At 38.8% G+C, this 16854-nt stretch overlaps 1 protein-coding gene across 1 annotated transcript; it reads right to left on the bottom strand.

Moving 5' to 3' along the window:
• Positions 1-3197: 3197 nt before the first annotated feature.
• Positions 3198-5844, bottom strand: LOC143634927 (uncharacterized). The gene is made up of 4 exons (XM_077102883.1): positions 5767-5844; positions 5583-5689; positions 3453-3531; positions 3198-3368 (listed from the first exon to the last, which is right to left on the bottom strand). The coding sequence occupies exons 1-4, from the start codon at positions 5767-5769 to the stop codon at positions 3321-3323; spliced, it is 237 nt and encodes a 78-aa protein (XP_076958998.1). The 5' UTR covers positions 5770-5844; the 3' UTR covers positions 3198-3320.
• Between the last annotated feature and the right edge of the window lie 11010 nt (positions 5845-16854).

Here is a 16854-nt window from a genome sequence, read left to right as displayed (position 1 = left end):
AAAACCATTGTAAGGTATGAAACTTGTTCTACATCAGTTATATGGACGATTGATGTAGAGCTTATAGACCAAATGGAAAAGTGGCCATGCGAGATGAAGCCTTCAGGCAGAGAAGAATGACACACTTGACCCAATTATTGCAAGGCCAAATATACTTGATTGTAAACATATTCTATACTACTACCTGATGAGTAGTATCCTACTTTTTATGTTAACACCAATGGTGAAAATAAAAATATTCGTTTACCCATCGAGTTCGTTACCCATCCCTAATCATAATTAAGGCGAATAGTAAGTTTTTTTTTCAATATAATCCTATAAAAGTCTTCTTAGGCTATGTGCAGAGGAGGGCTACAAAATGGAGACGATTTTCGACACGTGACTCCACATCAGCAGATGAGCGATTTTCATTTTAGGGTGTAGTGGTGTTATAGCCCCATCACATATCACACACACACACACACACACACACACACACACACATATATATATATATATATCTACCTATTCTAATAAAGTAAAATAATTGTGAAATGTGTCAATTAGATAGGGCTTTCTCATTGACGAATTCCCACTCAAAGTTATTCCTCCTATTGTATATACAAAAGTCATGCGGTCATTGAATCTGACATAACCCATACCCGTTTAATTATATTTTAGGTCAAACCCACTCGTTAATCATATTTTCTTTCCATCGTTGCTCTTCTCCTGGGGGTTGAAAGATCTCTCTGCTACAATACGCGAAGTTAATCTCCCGGTAATAACTATCACAATGTTTAATACACTCTATGTAATGATTAATCCTTTATAGACCTAATTCTGTCTTAGGGTTTCTACTGATTTATTCTTAAAACCAGTAGCTGAATAGGTTTTATATTTTACCTGCACACGTTTTGTTGTTTTATATCGATGAGGCTGATTAGGTCTAATATTTTTTTAACACATTAACATCAATATGATTTGGGATTCTAATTTTGTATCAGATGTTTGATTTTTCACAATTATCATGGCCCTGCATGATATTTATAGGGATTTGGCAAGTAAATTTATTGTGAAGATCAAAATGGTCAATATATAATTGGTATGCTAGGTAGGAATGCCCAAAGTTTGTTTCCTAATACTAATGCTTGCTACTGGAATAATTATATCATTACGTAACTTTACTATTGTTTTTAGTATGCATTATCTATCATCCAACTGTTACAAATTTCATTTACTCTAGTAGTTTATTAATCCCTTACTAATCAGGGGTGTTCATGGTTAGATTTTGACGGTTTAAGGTCTTAAGGTGAGCTAAACCATTAGTAACACCTTTTGATTGTTGAAAATCAAAACTGAACCGTTGAAATTCAAAACCGAACCCAACCGAATTGTTACTAGCTGTTTGGTTTCACGGTTTGGATCAAAAGCAAATCAAGTGAGTACTCAGTTTTACGACTTCAAAATTACCACCAAGTTTGTAGATTGAAAAGAATATCAAAAGAAAAGAGATTTAAACTAAAAGCATCATGGTGATAATGATCACTTAATTAAGTGTCTTTAAATAAGAAACTTCAAAATATTATCTTTAAGTTGGTGTATATATATCATTTGGTATAATTGTGTAAAGCCAACATGTATGGATAGATAAAAGTAAATATGAATAATTAACTGAACCCACTACATAAACCAAACCGTTCACTACAGTTTAAAATTTTTGAGACCGGTCGACCGAAAGATAAGAAAGAAAACCGATCGTGAAACCAAACTGATGACCAATTTGGATGATTTTACGATCTTAAACCAAACCGTGAAGCCGTGAAAACCCCTACTACTAGGTTGATTGCTGCAGCTTTACTAAATCAACTTAGGGATCAGGTATATTTAACACTTCATGTTTTTTTAATCTATTTGCTATTTAATTATCTTGCTTTTAAGGTGTAGTTAGTCGCAATGATGTTAGAAGGTTGTAATTGACTTTGAAACACCAATTAGTGGCATGAGGAGTAATGGATTGAAATCCTTTAAGTGGATTGGCTTAGTTGTTATACTGATGGGTCCTCTGTAAATAGAGAGGATATGAACACAGTTTTATACATTTTCTAAATTATATTGGAGATTCATATGTTTACTTATTGTTTTATACTTTTATGTATGTTTCTACCAGTTGGAAGAATGGGAGAGAGATTATGTTAGAAGCCATAAGTACAAGTGCCGTATGCATAGGTTAAATCTAATACACTTATGATAAAATCTAACGATAAAGGGGATTGGCCCGTATACATTATTCCGTTATTTTTATACTTACAACAAAACATTAATAGAGCATTCTCAGCCTACAGGGAAAAGATAGTGATAAGGCATTAAAAATATTATTTAATTAAACATGAGAGAGAAAATACAGTGATTTTTAATGTAATTATATGATATATATGGATATATGGTAAGGAATGGGCTGGGAATGCTCTTAGAGATAAAAAATAACAATAAAACAAAGATGATAAAAAGTCAAAATTGATGTTTTACAATTTTATTAGTTCGAGATGCTTAACTTTGCCTTTGTGAAATAACGTTTGCCTTACATGAAACTTGTAGTAAACTACATTTATTGTTTTTTTTTCTTTCTAAGCAAATTTACAATTTTATGGGATGTGTTGCTACACGATATGGGATGTCAATTTTTGGGGTGTGCATCTGTTTGTGACATGAAAAACAGACACTTATGGCTAGAAGATTGATTTTGCTATCAAACAAGTTAGCTTTAGGGGGTTGTGAACAAGAACGGCTATGTATCAGTATTTTCCACCTCATAGCCCGTGTAGTACATGGGTTTTTATCTAGACATTACAGATTGTGAATTGTAAATGCAAAATTTCGTTTATAATTATCATATGTAATACATTTTACACGTAATTGTGTACTTATGTTTTACCTTTAACTGTCTCTTATTTGCATCATATTATCAATTGTAATTTACACATTGATCCAACCCGTGTAATACACGGGTTCTAAAACTAATATATATATATATATATTACACACAAATACAATATAATAATAAGCCAACAAACACACCAAGGCGACAAATACATCCCCCCCCACTTATTGGGGGGGGGGGGGTTCTCGACCCTTGTGGCCCAAACAAATTGCCCACTACACACCGTCTTATACTCATCAAAGTTATCTAAAGTGAAAGGGTTTTTTTCTCTCTTGAGCAGAGAAGTTGGTAGAAAACATATAATCCAGTTCTACGAGTAGCAATGATTAAAGGTCCATAAACAACTATGTCTCAAAACAAAATCCATCCTCATATCAAATTCGTTAACCAAGTCGACAATTAATCAGACATAAACACCTGACGCAAGAAGCAAGAACAAAGATCCGAAGCCCTGCATTAAATTCAACCCGGTTAGTTATATATAAATCAGTTGATTTGGATTATGTTATAGAAAAAAGATTAGCATGTGACTTACCAAAAAGACAGATGCCAATGCCCCTGTCACAAGTTCTTTAACAAGGCTGCGGTTTTTCCGGGAAGAAGTTGCCTCATAGCTGCATAGTTAAATGTTTATCAAACACTATTAATATATAAAGTTCATTTTATATATTAATGTTCTTATTCAATTAACATTTCAAAAAGTTGGCTAAAATGTACTATCCACAATTTTCTTAATTTTCTTAATTATAACTCATTACTAAAAATTGTTACTTGAATAATAAAAACTAAGAGAAAAAAATAAAAAAAAAATCTAAAATTTAGTCATGTACTCGTGTTGTGAACATAAGTTGCTTAAATAAGCAGTCTCAAACACCGCCATAATATGTTTACATCTGCATATGGTTTTGACACTTGTTTTCATGCAGTCTACCATTTGCTGAAATAACAATAAGATGCATCCTTGTTTATTAAATATCACTAAAAATTGCTAATCTTTTGTAGAGCACCATTTCTTACACTCTGTGACATGACTATGCTGTTAACCATTTAAGCAATCGATACGAGTCCACTAACTTCAAACAAACTATAGTTCTATGGTCATGCCTCACAAATATGAAATTGATTTTTCTAATACTTGTTATTTAACAGGATGTAGTTCTAATTTTTTCTATAAAAGCAACGTTCAAATTCATGGCAGTTATAAGTTCAAAATGATTCTTCAATTAGAAACTGCAAACTTTCAAATTCGTCTACATGAAATTAAACCAAGCAAAATGAAAAAATTATGAAAACTATCAATGAGCTAAAGAAGCATCACTAAAGATTAGGACAGCTCGCCTACATTAAGTCAATAAGTCATTATTTCTCTATTTTCCTTGATCACCACATGAATTTCGATAAACTGAGAAATTCTTGTTTCTTTTACAACTAAATATTTTATCAATTTCTAGTGTTCACTATTAGTGTTTAAAGTCTTAATCAGTTCCTACTTGCTATAGTTGTTAGTGTTTTGCAAGTTGTAAAAGGTTAACTTGTTAATCATACAAGTGTATACTGAATTATTAGTGTTAAATTGCTATATATATATATATATACACACACTTGCTATAGTTGTTAGTGTTTTGCAAGTTGTAAAAGGTTAATTTGTTAATCATACAAGTGTATACTGAATTATTAGTGTTAAATTGCTATATATATATATATATATATAAATTTTACATGATATTAAAATTACCAATATCCCACCACAATAACCGATATCTCATATATCCGATATTTTTCCGCATTAACTGCTTACAATTATCACTAAAACCAGAGCATATCGCCTAAATTAATCACAAATCTACTAAACTCTGCAATCACTAATAGGGATGAGATTGGTACCGTACCAGTACCAAAAATACCAGTACCAAAACCAAAATGTTTAGTTCGGTACCCGCATTTCATGCAAAATCAGGGAAATACCAGTACTGCACCAAAATTTGGGCAAATTGCCTAATTTAATCACAAATCTACTAAACTCTGCAATCACTAATAGGGATGAGATTGGTACCGTACCAGTACCAAAAATACCAGTACCAAAACCAAAATGTTTAGTTCGGTACCCGCATTTCATGCAAAATTAGGGAAATACCAGTATCGCACCAAAATTTGGGCAAATTGCCTAATTTAATCACAAATTTACTAAACTCAACAAATCACTAATAGGGATGAGATCAGTACCGTACCAGTACCGAAAATCGCAACCGGTACCGAAATGCTCAGTTCGGTAGGTATTTCATGTAATATTAGGGAAATACCGGCACAAATCGCCTAAATTAATCACAAATTTACTAAACTCAACAATCACTAATAGGGATGAGATCGGTACCGGTACCGGTACCGAAATGTTCAGTCCGGTTGCCGTATTTCATGCAACATTAGGGAAATACCGTACCAAAATTAAGGGCAAATCACCTAAATTAATCACAAATTTACAAAACTCAACAATCAGTAGTAACATATATAAGATCGGTACCGTTCCAGTACCAGCTACCAAAAATTGCAAATTTTTGGTACCGGTTCAGTTCGGTATCAGTATTCATGCAAAATTCGGAAAATACCGGTTGTACCGATTCAGTACCGAATCTACTCAACTAGTAAACCAACAGTCTGATCCAATTACATAAAGAACGAAGCAGTAATTACAAGTCCAACCGCCAGCATAATAACCGCTAACGAAGGATACAAATCAACCGGAACAGGACTAGATATCGGCTTAGCTGATTGCGCCTATCAAATTACAATCCATAATAATAATAATAATAATAATAATAATAATTTGAATTGAAATTGAAACCCTAACTAACCATTTGGGGATTTAGATCTGATGATTTTGATCCGCCTTTGTTAGAAGAAATGAAGTCAAGGAGAGTATAAATGTGTATAGTGTGAAGTTAGGTTTGACGGTTTTACCCCTTGAAGTCTTATTGCTTATCCTTTTCGAAGCTAATACTTTCGTTTCGAAGCATATTACCAGTGTTAGGTCGACGGTTTTACACCTTGAATTTATCGTAAACTAGGGTTTTACCTGCGCATTGCACCGGGGCAGATAGGTAAACCAGGACGGTGGTAAAACCCAAGTGTTGTGGCAGTAAGTCAGCACATGTCCGGCCGGTTTTGGTTGCATGCGTTATTCTACCGGAACTAATACAAAAAAATAAGATAAAAAAAATTATAAGAACTGAGATGGACCAATGGGGTAGTGTAGGTCGGTAATACTCGAGCGTTGGTAAACCCGACCGCTATCAATCCCGGGCATTGAATCTATGCAAATTCGGTTGATTTTCGACATGTTTGTTACGGTACCGGAACTAAAAAGAATTATCATTCGCTCGGTTCTATTCGTTACGGTACTAAAACTAAAAGAAAGCGCGTTGAGTTTGCACGAATTCAATCGATTTTCGTCATGTTTGTTGCGATACCGGGACTAAAACCAAAAAAATGGTATTTGGTCAGTTTATGTACCGTTCATTACGAACCATAACTAAAACAAAAATCAAAAACAAAAACAAAATAAAAAACAAAGCCTTGCTCTAATAAGGTGTTGTTAAGTGGCTCAACACAAAAACTTTCAATTGTAATAATAATAATAATAATGATGGTGGCCCATTAAACTAAAATGAAGTTGATAGAAAAAACAGAATGTTAACCACCATTTCCAGTTAACAAGACTCGAACCCGGGTTGACACGAAGAGATGGTCTAGAATTAAACCTATAATAACCACCTTGTCATACCTTCATTTATGTCTGCTTTGGAAAACTATCTTTTATATGCTAAAAATACAAATTTATCAAATACAAGTTTGTGGCACCGACTTTCTACTTTACTATATATAGATAATTACTATTGTGAAGTTCGGTCGACAATTTTACCCATTGGAGTTTATTGTTCACTCGAAGTTAATACTTTCGTTTCGAGGTTGTTTATGGCTTTCTTATTTTTATGTCAAGTCAAGATACGAAATATTCATAATTGTATATAAAGTGTAACACCCCGACCGATGGCGGATTATACATCGGGGCGCCACGTATTGTTTCATTACTCGTGACACTATTTGGGTGTCAATATTTAATAAATACATTTTCATTGCGCACGCGCAGAGCACGAATCGTAAGTAACATAAATCATATCATAACTTAAAATATTCAAATAACATAATTTGTCTTGTTACATTTTAATCTAGGTCCAAACAAAAAGAAAACATCCTACGTGTCCTTGAGATTCCCAAAAGCAGCTACAGCAAACCTGAACATGTGTTAAAATAAAACGTCAACACTTGCGTGTCGGTGAGAAATCAAGTTTAATAGATATAAATAGATAATAACAAACACTGCGCGCAACATGTGCTTAACTGGGGTTTAACATAGGGTGTAATCAGATTGTGATCAAGCCTAAATAGATCATAGCTCATAGTTCAATCCGTGCTCCCAATCGAGCACAAAAACAATTAATCATACGTGCATGTGTAAACAAAACAAGAAAACCGTAAACGATAGGTCTCCCGTGTTCATCTAATGGATCCATGAAAACTTCGGAATAGGCCGAACAAAGCGGTTAATGATTCACACATACAAATAAACAGCCAAGTAAACGTCCATAACACATGGGGTTTTGCGCACATAAATTTCATAAACAAGTTTAAGACTCAAGTTGTACGAACACATGAACATCCCAAAACGTTAAAAATAAAAGGGGATTAAGTACGAGATTACTCACTTGTTAGAGGTGTGATGAAAGATAACGTAAGATCCAACTTTTAAACAAGCACAAGTTAACCTATAAATAAGAGGTTATTGGTTTAACGATTGGTTTTTATGTCTTGAATATTATGCAAGTTACTTAAACAAAAACATATATATATTATATATTTACCGAGATTTCTGGGCAGAACAGAAGAGAAGACGGAGGCAAAGAGAGGAGTGGCGTTGCAGAGGAACTACGGCAGAGAGCAAAGGGAGAGAGATTTGGGGAGTGTTTAAGTGTAGTGTGTGTAGTGTTAATAAACAAGAAATTAGCTTAATTTATAGGGAAAACCCAAGGGGACACAATCCCTTGAAAAGGGGAAAAGATCTTATCAAATCAAGCAAAAGATATTAAAAAGCACAAGAAAACAAAAGCAAAAGATACTAAAAGATATGCCGGCAGCTGCAGGGGATGGGGAAAAGCTGGCAGGTTACAGATCAAAGCATGGGAGGTGTCAGATAGAACACTGTTCAAGACATGCAAAAGAAGATTTCAAAAGATTATGTCAGTCACTTTTTCTGTCAACCAATAGGATTGGTGCGCATGCTGCGCCGAAAGTGGCTTTTCGGACAGATGTCAGAACTGACCTACAGTGCTCATACAAAAGATAAGATATTACAAAAGCATACAGGCTGACCTAAACTGAAGAAAAGACTTAAGGTCTAGCGCGAGAAAACTCGAGCGCTGCGCGCGAGGGCGAAGGCAGACATAGAACAATCCTTAGCGCGCCGCGGGAAGAACTACAATCCTTAGCGCGTCGCGGGAAGAACTACAATTCTTAGCGCGCTGCGGGAAGAACTATAATCCTTAGCGCGCCGCGGGAAGAACTACCATTCTTAGCGCGTCGCGGGAAGAACTACAATTCTTAGCGCGCCGCGGGAAGAACTATAATCCTTAGCGCGCCGCGGGAAGAACTACCATTCTTAGCGCGCTGCGGGAACAGTTCGCCACGCGTATCGCAGGAACAGATGGTCTTCGCTCAGGCTTCCTTGTAAGGAGTCTGGCGCGTGGAGCTGCGCAGACATCCTTAGGCGGGAAGAACCAAAGGACAAGCAAAGAGTTTAGAGAAAAAGGGGTTCAAGGCTCAAGGGTTTAAGCAAAGGGGCGGGACGGCGACAAGAGAGACAAAAGGGCGGGACGGCGACAAGAGAGAGAAGGGGCGGAAAGGAATTATTATTATTAGTAATATATATATATATATATATTAAATTCATAAAGATTATAATCAAATTTTAAATCTTAAAAAGAATCGGATTCGAAAACGGGTACCTGGGTCGGGTCGGATTGGGCAGTTGTCACAGTCTCCCATACTTTAAGAAATTTCGTCCCGAAATTTATCTCGAAGTAGGTTGCGCAGAGAAAAGGTGCGGGTACTTGATCTTCATTTGATCTTCCCTTTCCCAAGTGAACTCGGCTCCGCGCTTAGACTGCCAACGAACTTTGACAATAGGGATGCGACTGCGCTTGGTTTGCTTTACCTCGCGATCCATAATCTCAACAGGCTTCTCAACGAAGTGCATAGACTCATCAACTTGAACTTCATCAAGTGGTATGTGGAGGTTCTCGTCAGCTAAACATTTCTTGAGATTGGATACATGGAAAGTTGGATGCACATTGCTGAGCGCGGGCGGTAGGTCTAGCTTGTAGGCAACTTTTCCCACCCTCGCAAGAATCTTGAACGGACCAACGTAACGAGGTGCAAGCTTACCTTTCTTCCCAAAGCGGACAACACCCTTCCAGGGCGACACTTTGAGGAGAACAAGATCACCAACTAGAAATTCGAGAGGCTTCCGCCTGCGATCTGCGTAACTCTTCTGTCGGCTTCTGGCAGTCAGCAGATGATCACGGACCTTGGCGATTTTATCGGTTGTCTCTTGAACTAGTTCGGGTCCTGTGATTTGAACTTCACCCACTTCGTTCCAACAGATCGGTGAACGGCACTTTCGACCGTAAAGTGCTTCAAATGGGGCCATACCGATGCTGGAATGATAGCTGTTATTATAAGAGAACTCGATCAGAGGTAGGTGTGAATCCCAATTACCTCCAAAATCAAGAACACAAGATCGAAGCATATCCTCAAGGGTTTGGATGGTTCGCTCAGACTGTCCGTCAGTCTGAGGATGATATGCAGTACTCATGTCCAAACGAGTTCCTAACGCAGATTGGAGAGATTTCCAAAAGCGAGATATAAAACGGCCATCGCGATCGGATATGATGCTCAAGGGAGTACCATGACGGCAAACAATTTCTTTGACATAAAGATGCGCAAGTTGTTCAACACGGTAGGTTTCACGAATGGGCAGGAAGTGGGCAGACTTGGTCAATCGATCCACTATTACCCAAATGCTATCATGTTTGCTTGCGGTCAAGGGTAACTTGGTGATAAAGTCCATTGCTATACCTTCCCATTTCCACGTAGGAATTTCAGGTTGTTCGAGCAAACCAGATGGGCGTTGATGTTCAGCTTTTACCTTAGAACAAGTTAGGCATTTAGCTACGAACACAGCAATATCCTTTTTCATACCAGGCCACCAAAAAGAAAGGCGCAAATCTTTGTACATTTTGTCAGCGCCAGGATGAATGGAATACCGGGTTTTGTGCGCTTCACTCAGTATGACAGAGCGAAGATTCTCATCATTGGGGATCCAGATGCGATTGAGATAACAGAGAGTTCCATTCAGGTTAGGGACTAGATGAGCTTCCGCGCCACACGCTAACTCGGCGCGAAGGTTTCCTTGGCTGATCGATGCGCGCTGCGCGTCGCGAATGCGCGATTCAAGATTGCTTTGGATCGGCGCGAAGTGAAGCTGCGTGCGCGGCAAGATATAGTTGAGTTGACTGGGTTTTCGGCTGAGCGCATCGGCTACCACATTAGCCTTTCCAGGGTGATATCGGATCTCACAATCGTAATCGCTGATGAGTTCGTTCCATCGGCGTTGTCTCATGTTAAGTTCCTTTTGATCAAAAATGTGCTGAAGGCTTTTATGGTCGGTGAAAATGATGCACTTAGTCCCATAGAGGTAGTGTCTCCAGATTTTCAAGGCAAATACAACTGCACCAAGTTCGAGGTTGTGAGTCGTATAATTCTTTTCGTGAATTTTGAGTTGCCTAGACGCGTAAGCGATAACCTTGCCTCGTTGCATAAGTACACAACCGAGACCTTGGTTGGAGGCATCACAATAAACGACAAAGTCGTTAGTACCTTCTGGTAACGTTAGAACAGGAGCTTCGCACAACTTTCGCTTGAGCGTTTGAAAAGCTTCTTCTTGCTTAGAGCCCCAAATATACGGTTTGCCTTTGCACGTTAATGCTGTTAAAGGCAAGGCGATTTTTGAGAAGTTCGAAATAAATCGCCGGTAGTAACCAGCTAAGCCCAAAAAGGAACGGATTTCGGTAGGAGTGGACGGTGTAATCCAGTTCTTGATTGCTTCAATTTTGGATGGGTCGACATGAATACCCATCTTGTTCACAACATGACCAAGAAACTGTACTTCATCCGACCAAAACTCACACTTGGAGAGTTTGGCATAGAGTTGTTCGGTTCGAAGCTTTTGCAACACCAACAGAAGATGTTGTTCATGCTCGGCCTTGGTTTTGGAATACACCAGAACGTCATCGATAAACACGATCACGAATCGGTCCAAGAAAGATCTACACACCCGGTTCATTAGATCCATGAAAACAGCGGGTGCGTTGGTTAAACCGAAGGGCATGACCAGGAATTCAAAATGACCGTAGCGGGTTCGAAAAGCAGTCTTGGGAATATCTTCATCACGGATACGCAACTGGTGATAGCCAGAACGGAGATCGATTTTGGAGAAACAAGAGGCACCTTGGAGTTGATCAAAGAGGTCGTCAATACGCGGTAAGGGATACCGGTTCTTAATGGTGAGCTTGTTCAGCTCGCGGTAATCGATACACATGCGAAACGAACCGTCTTTCTTTTTAACGAACAACACCGGAGCACCCCATGGCGAAGAGCTAGGGCGAATGAATCCTTTATCGGTCAACTCTTGAAGTTGACTTGCTAATTCTTGCATTTCAGCGGGTGCAAGTCGATAAGGAGATTTGGCTACGGGGGATGCACCAGGGACAAGATCAACACGAAACTCGACTTCCCGAGCGGGAGGTAAACCAGAAAGATCATCGGGAAAGACTTCAGGGAAGTCGCGCACGATGGGGATTTCAGAAAGTTTCTTCTTTCCTTCATCGGGTTTGACCACATGAGCTAAGAACGCGACACATTTCTTTCGTAAAAGTCTTCGGGCTTCAGTGCATGACATAAGTTTAAGACCGTTAGATGGTTTCTCGCCATAGATATGAAGATTTTCACCATTTTCCCGAGGAATACGAATCAATTTCTTGGCGCAGATTACTTCGGCGCGATTTTGCGAGAGCCAGTCCATTCCAATAATCACATCAAAACTTCCAAGAGGCATGGGAATGAGGTCGATTAGAAACTCATGTTCATTAAGGTTAAGCGTGCAATCTTTGATCACGGAGTTTATTAAAATAGTTTCACCATTAGCCAATTCAACTGAAAAGTTTTCGTTTAAGTTTACTCGCGGTCGCGCAAGTTTTTGTTCAAATGCACGAGAAATAAAACTTCTATCGGCGCCAGTATCAAAAAGTATAGATGCATATTGTCCGTTAAGTAAAAATGTACCATTAACTACGTCATTATTCGCTTGCGCTTGGTGCGCGGTTATATTAAAAGCTCGGCCGCGCGTCACTTGGTTTGAAATTTGGTTAACCGGATTAGCTTGCGTAATTTGTACTTGCAGTCTCGGGCACGCGTTCCGGAAATGACTGGGGTCACCGCAGTTATAGCACGACCTGGGTCGTGGATTAGGGTATGTTGGTTGTAGGTTTAGCGGGTAAGTTGGTGGTGTTTGCGCGATTGGGTTGGCGGGAAGGACTCTACAGTTTTCAGCAGTGTGACCAGTACGGCCACATCGGTTACATTGTCGGCACGGGACTTGAGTTGGATGGTGAAGTCTACAGGTTGGGCAAAAGGGTTGGTTTCCTGTGTAAGGTTTCTTAGTTGACGGGGTAGGGAGTGCGGGATTGGTTAAGGCATAGTTATGGACTACAGGGGGTGTTGGGTAAGTTGACAGTGGGTTAGGAGCGTATACTGGAGGTTGGTAGGTGGGTTGCTGGACAACGAGCGGGTTGGTAAGCGCGTAGGTTTGATGATTGGGTCTGCGCCTACGCTTGAGGTTGTTACGGTTTGAGGGTTCTGGCTTGGTTTATGTTGGTTCTGGGACAGTCTTGGTGAGTTTGGTCTTCTCGGCTCCTCGCAGGAACAGGGTTCCTGCCCTGACATGGTTGTCGCTGAGCACAGCGGCCAACTCGATGGCGTCAGAGAGGGTTACTGGGTTCCTGGCCTATACAGAATCTTGAATTTCCATGGGGAGACCCCCAAGAAACTTCTCGATGGCTCGGCGGGAAGGGGTAACTAGGTGCGGGACGAGCAAACTTAGTTCGTGGAAGCGCGTAGCGTACTCGCGCGCTTCGCCACTGTACTGCTTCAAGTTCCAAAATTCCTCCTCAAGGCGCTTTATTTCGTTGGGAGGGCAGAATTCTCTAGTCAAAAGTTACTTGAATTCCTCCCAGAGCATGCTAGAAGCAGCCTCTGCGCCACGCGCGTGAGCTATTCCGTTCCACCAAGTAAGCGCCCTTGATTCTAGGACACTTGAGGCGTATAAGGTTCGTCGGTCTGGAGGGCATTGGGTATGGAGGAAGGTGTTCTCAATTTTTTCGAGCCATTGGAGCATTACGGTGGCTCCTTCAAGCCCTGTGAATTTCGGAGGGTTACCCGCATTAAAGGATTTAATATTGTATCCGGAGGGGTTGGGATTATTTTGGTTTAAGGCTTGGGCTATCGCGGCGGCCATTTCCTGGGAACGTTGCTGCCTACGTCTGCGCGAGACTTCTCTCCTCTGATGACGGCGAGATAGCGGAGGCATTCTATAAAACTTTAATTTTTTGTTAATATCTTGGTATGGGAAATCGTTTTAGCGCAAAGTATATCGTCGAAAAGCTTGTTTCGCGGAGTTAAATGCTATCAAATTTTGAAGTAAAATATGAATTTAAATGCAAACTTAATACAGGTAATGAATTTGAATTGAAAATCGACAATTCATGCATCACCATGACTTTCCGAATTCTCAATTTAAAATATCGAGTAAATGAATATTGGAGATTGACAATTCATGTATTACCAGGACTTTTCAAATCTTCAATTTAAAACATAAAGTTAATGGGGATTGAAAATCAGCTATTCATGTATCACCATGACTTTTCGGATTCTCAATGCTAAATCCCAACAACAAACGAATATGCAAGTAAAGAAACGAATAAAAATCGAAAGATCGCGAAATAAACATGAAATCATTCACTGCGTATGCGCAAGCATATTTTATAAATATCGAGTAAATAACAATTAGCGCGCAAACATGAGATATTTCTTATGCGCGAGAAGGGACTCTTAGGTATTCTAGGTCGTTACGTCTAACCACCTATCCTAAAGTCACGGAGCTCTGATACCAATCTGTAACACCCCGACCGACGGCGGATTATACATCGGGGCGCCACGTATTGTTTCATTACTCGTGACACTATTTGGGTGTCAATATTTGCTAAATACATTTTCATTGCGCATGCGCAGAACACGAATCGTAAAGTAACATAAATCATATCATAACTTAAAATATTCAAATAACATAATTTGTCTTGTTACATTTTAATCTAGGTCCAAACAAAAAGAGAAATCATCCTACGTGTCCTTGAGATTCCCAAAAGCAGCTACAGCAAACCTGAACATGTGTTAAAATAAAACGTCAACACTTGCGTGTCGGTGAGAAATCAAGTTTAATAGATATAAATAGATAATAACAAACACTGCGCGCAACATGTGCTTAACTGGGGTTTAACATAGGGTGTAATCAGATTGTGATCAAGCCTAAATAGATCATAGCTCATAGTTCAATCCGTGCTCCCAATCGAGCACAAAAACAATTAATCATACGTGCATGTGTAAACAAAACAAGAAAACCGTAAACGATAGGTCTCCCGTGTTCATCTAATGGATCCATGAAAACTTCGGAATAGGCCGAACAAAGCGGTTAATGATTCACACATACAAATAAACAGCCAAGTAAACGTCCATAACACATGGGGTTTTGCGCACATAAATTTCATAAACAAGTTTAAGACTCAAGTTGTACGAACACATGAACATCCCAAAACGTTAAAAATAAAAGGGGATTAAGTACGAGATTACTCACTTGTTAGAGGTGTGATGAAAGATAACGTAAGATCCAACTTTTAAACAAGCACAAGTTAACCTATAAATAAGAGGTTATTGGTTTAACGATTGGTTTTTATGTCTTGAATATTATGCAAGTTACTTAAACAAAAACATATATATATTATATATTTACCGAGATTTCTGGGCAGAACAGAAGAGAAGACGGAGGCAAAGAGAGGAGTGGCGTTGCAGAGGAACTACGGCAGAGAGCAAAGGGAGAGAGATTTGGGGAGTGTTTAAGTGTAGTGTGTGTAGTGTTAATAAACAAGAAATTAGCTTAATTTATAGGGAAAACCCAAGGGGACACAATCCCTTGAAAAGGGGAAAAGATCTTATCAAATCAAGCAAAAGATATTAAAAAGCACAAGAAAACAAAAGCAAAAGATACTAAAAGATATGCCGGCAGCTGCAGGGGATGAGGAAAAGCTGGCAGGTTACAGATCAAAGCATGGGAGGTGTCAGATAGAACACTGTTCAAGACATGCAAAAGAAGATTTCAAAAGATTATGTCAGTCACTTTTTCTGTCAACCAATAGGATTGGTGCGCATGCTGCGCCGAAAGTGGCTTTTCGGACAGATGTCAGAACTGACCTACAGTGCTCATACAAAAGATAAGATATTACAAAAGCATACAGGCTGACCTAAACTGAAGAAAAGACTTAAGGTCTAGCGCGAGAAAACTCGAGCGCTGCGCGCGAGGGCGAAGGCAGACAGAGAACAATCCTTAGCGCGCCGCGGGAAGAACTACAATCCTTAGCGCGTCGCGGGAAGAACTACAATTCTTAGCGCGCTGCGGGAAGAACTATAATCCTTAGCGCGCCGCGGGAAGAACTACCATTCTTAGCGCGTCGCGGGAAGAACTACAATTCTTAGCGCGCCGCGGGAAGAACTATAATCCTTAGCGCGCCGCGGGAAGAACTACCATTCTTAGCGCGCTGCGGGAACAGTTCGCCACGCGTATCGCAGGAACAGATGGTCTTCGCGCAGGCTTCCTTGTAAGGAGTCTGGCGCGTGGAGCTGCGCAGACATCCTTAGGCGGGAAGAACCAAAGGACAAGCAAAGAGTTTAGAGAAAAAGGGGTTCAAGGCTCAAGGGTTTAAGCAAAGGGGCGGGACGGCGACAAGAGAGACAAAAGGGCGGGACGGCGACAAGAGAGAGAAGGGGCGGAAAGGAATTATTATTATTAGTAATATATATATATTAAATTCATAAAGATTATAATCAAATTTTAAATCTTAAAAAGAATCGGATTCGAAAACGGGTACCTGGGTCGGGTCGGATTGGGCAGTTGTCACATAAAGCAGGTATCTAACTATACTAATAAAAGAAAATAATTCTGTACACATGGCATTCTGAGATTAATTCTTACTATCAAATTCTCGCCAAAATCACTTCTCTTCTATTGATGGAATATATATATATATATATATTGGTTCTAAATATAGTATTGATTATAAATTCAACATACCGTATTAATTGGTCAATCTCTATTGATTGAATTATTAATGCTATAAATTATATTGTAAACATACTTAATATAAAACATGTTAATATATATAATAATTACGTGTCATAAATATATTTTCTTTAAAATTAAAATGTATATAAAATAGTTTATGTTTAAAGAGTACACTAACATTTAATTTTTGATACATCTTCATATTGAAGAAAACTATAATAATTTTGTTTACTTTTTATAAATATTCAATGTTTAATAAGTCTTAAAAAGCATAGACAAATTTTCCAATTTTTTTATATTTAGTATAAGATTATTGTGACAGTTGAACAACAGTGTGTTTATAAGGACATCATGAAAGTGGTTCAAAAAGGAAAATCTG

This window comes from Bidens hawaiensis, unplaced genomic scaffold (assembly GCF_021521415.1).
Source record: "Bidens hawaiensis isolate Kalapana, Puna unplaced genomic scaffold, B.hawaiensis_p1.1 tig00007279_1, whole genome shotgun sequence".
Taxonomy (NCBI): Eukaryota; Viridiplantae; Streptophyta; class Magnoliopsida; order Asterales; family Asteraceae; genus Bidens; species Bidens hawaiensis.
The sequence above is the reverse complement of the archived record's forward strand: the minus strand, read 5'-3'. Positions and strand labels throughout refer to the sequence as shown.

Bases quoted from the DNA above. Each gene is read 5' to 3' on its own strand.
- LOC143634927 (XM_077102883.1), bottom strand. The intron at 3,532-5,582 runs GTAATTGGATCA...TTAACTATGCAG, and splicing joins ATTACTGCTTCGTTCTTTAT to CTATGAGGCAACTTCTTCCC. The intron at 3,369-3,452 runs GTAAGTCACATG...AATTTAATGCAG, and splicing joins CATTGGCATCTGTCTTTTTG to GGCTTCGGATCTTTGTTCTT.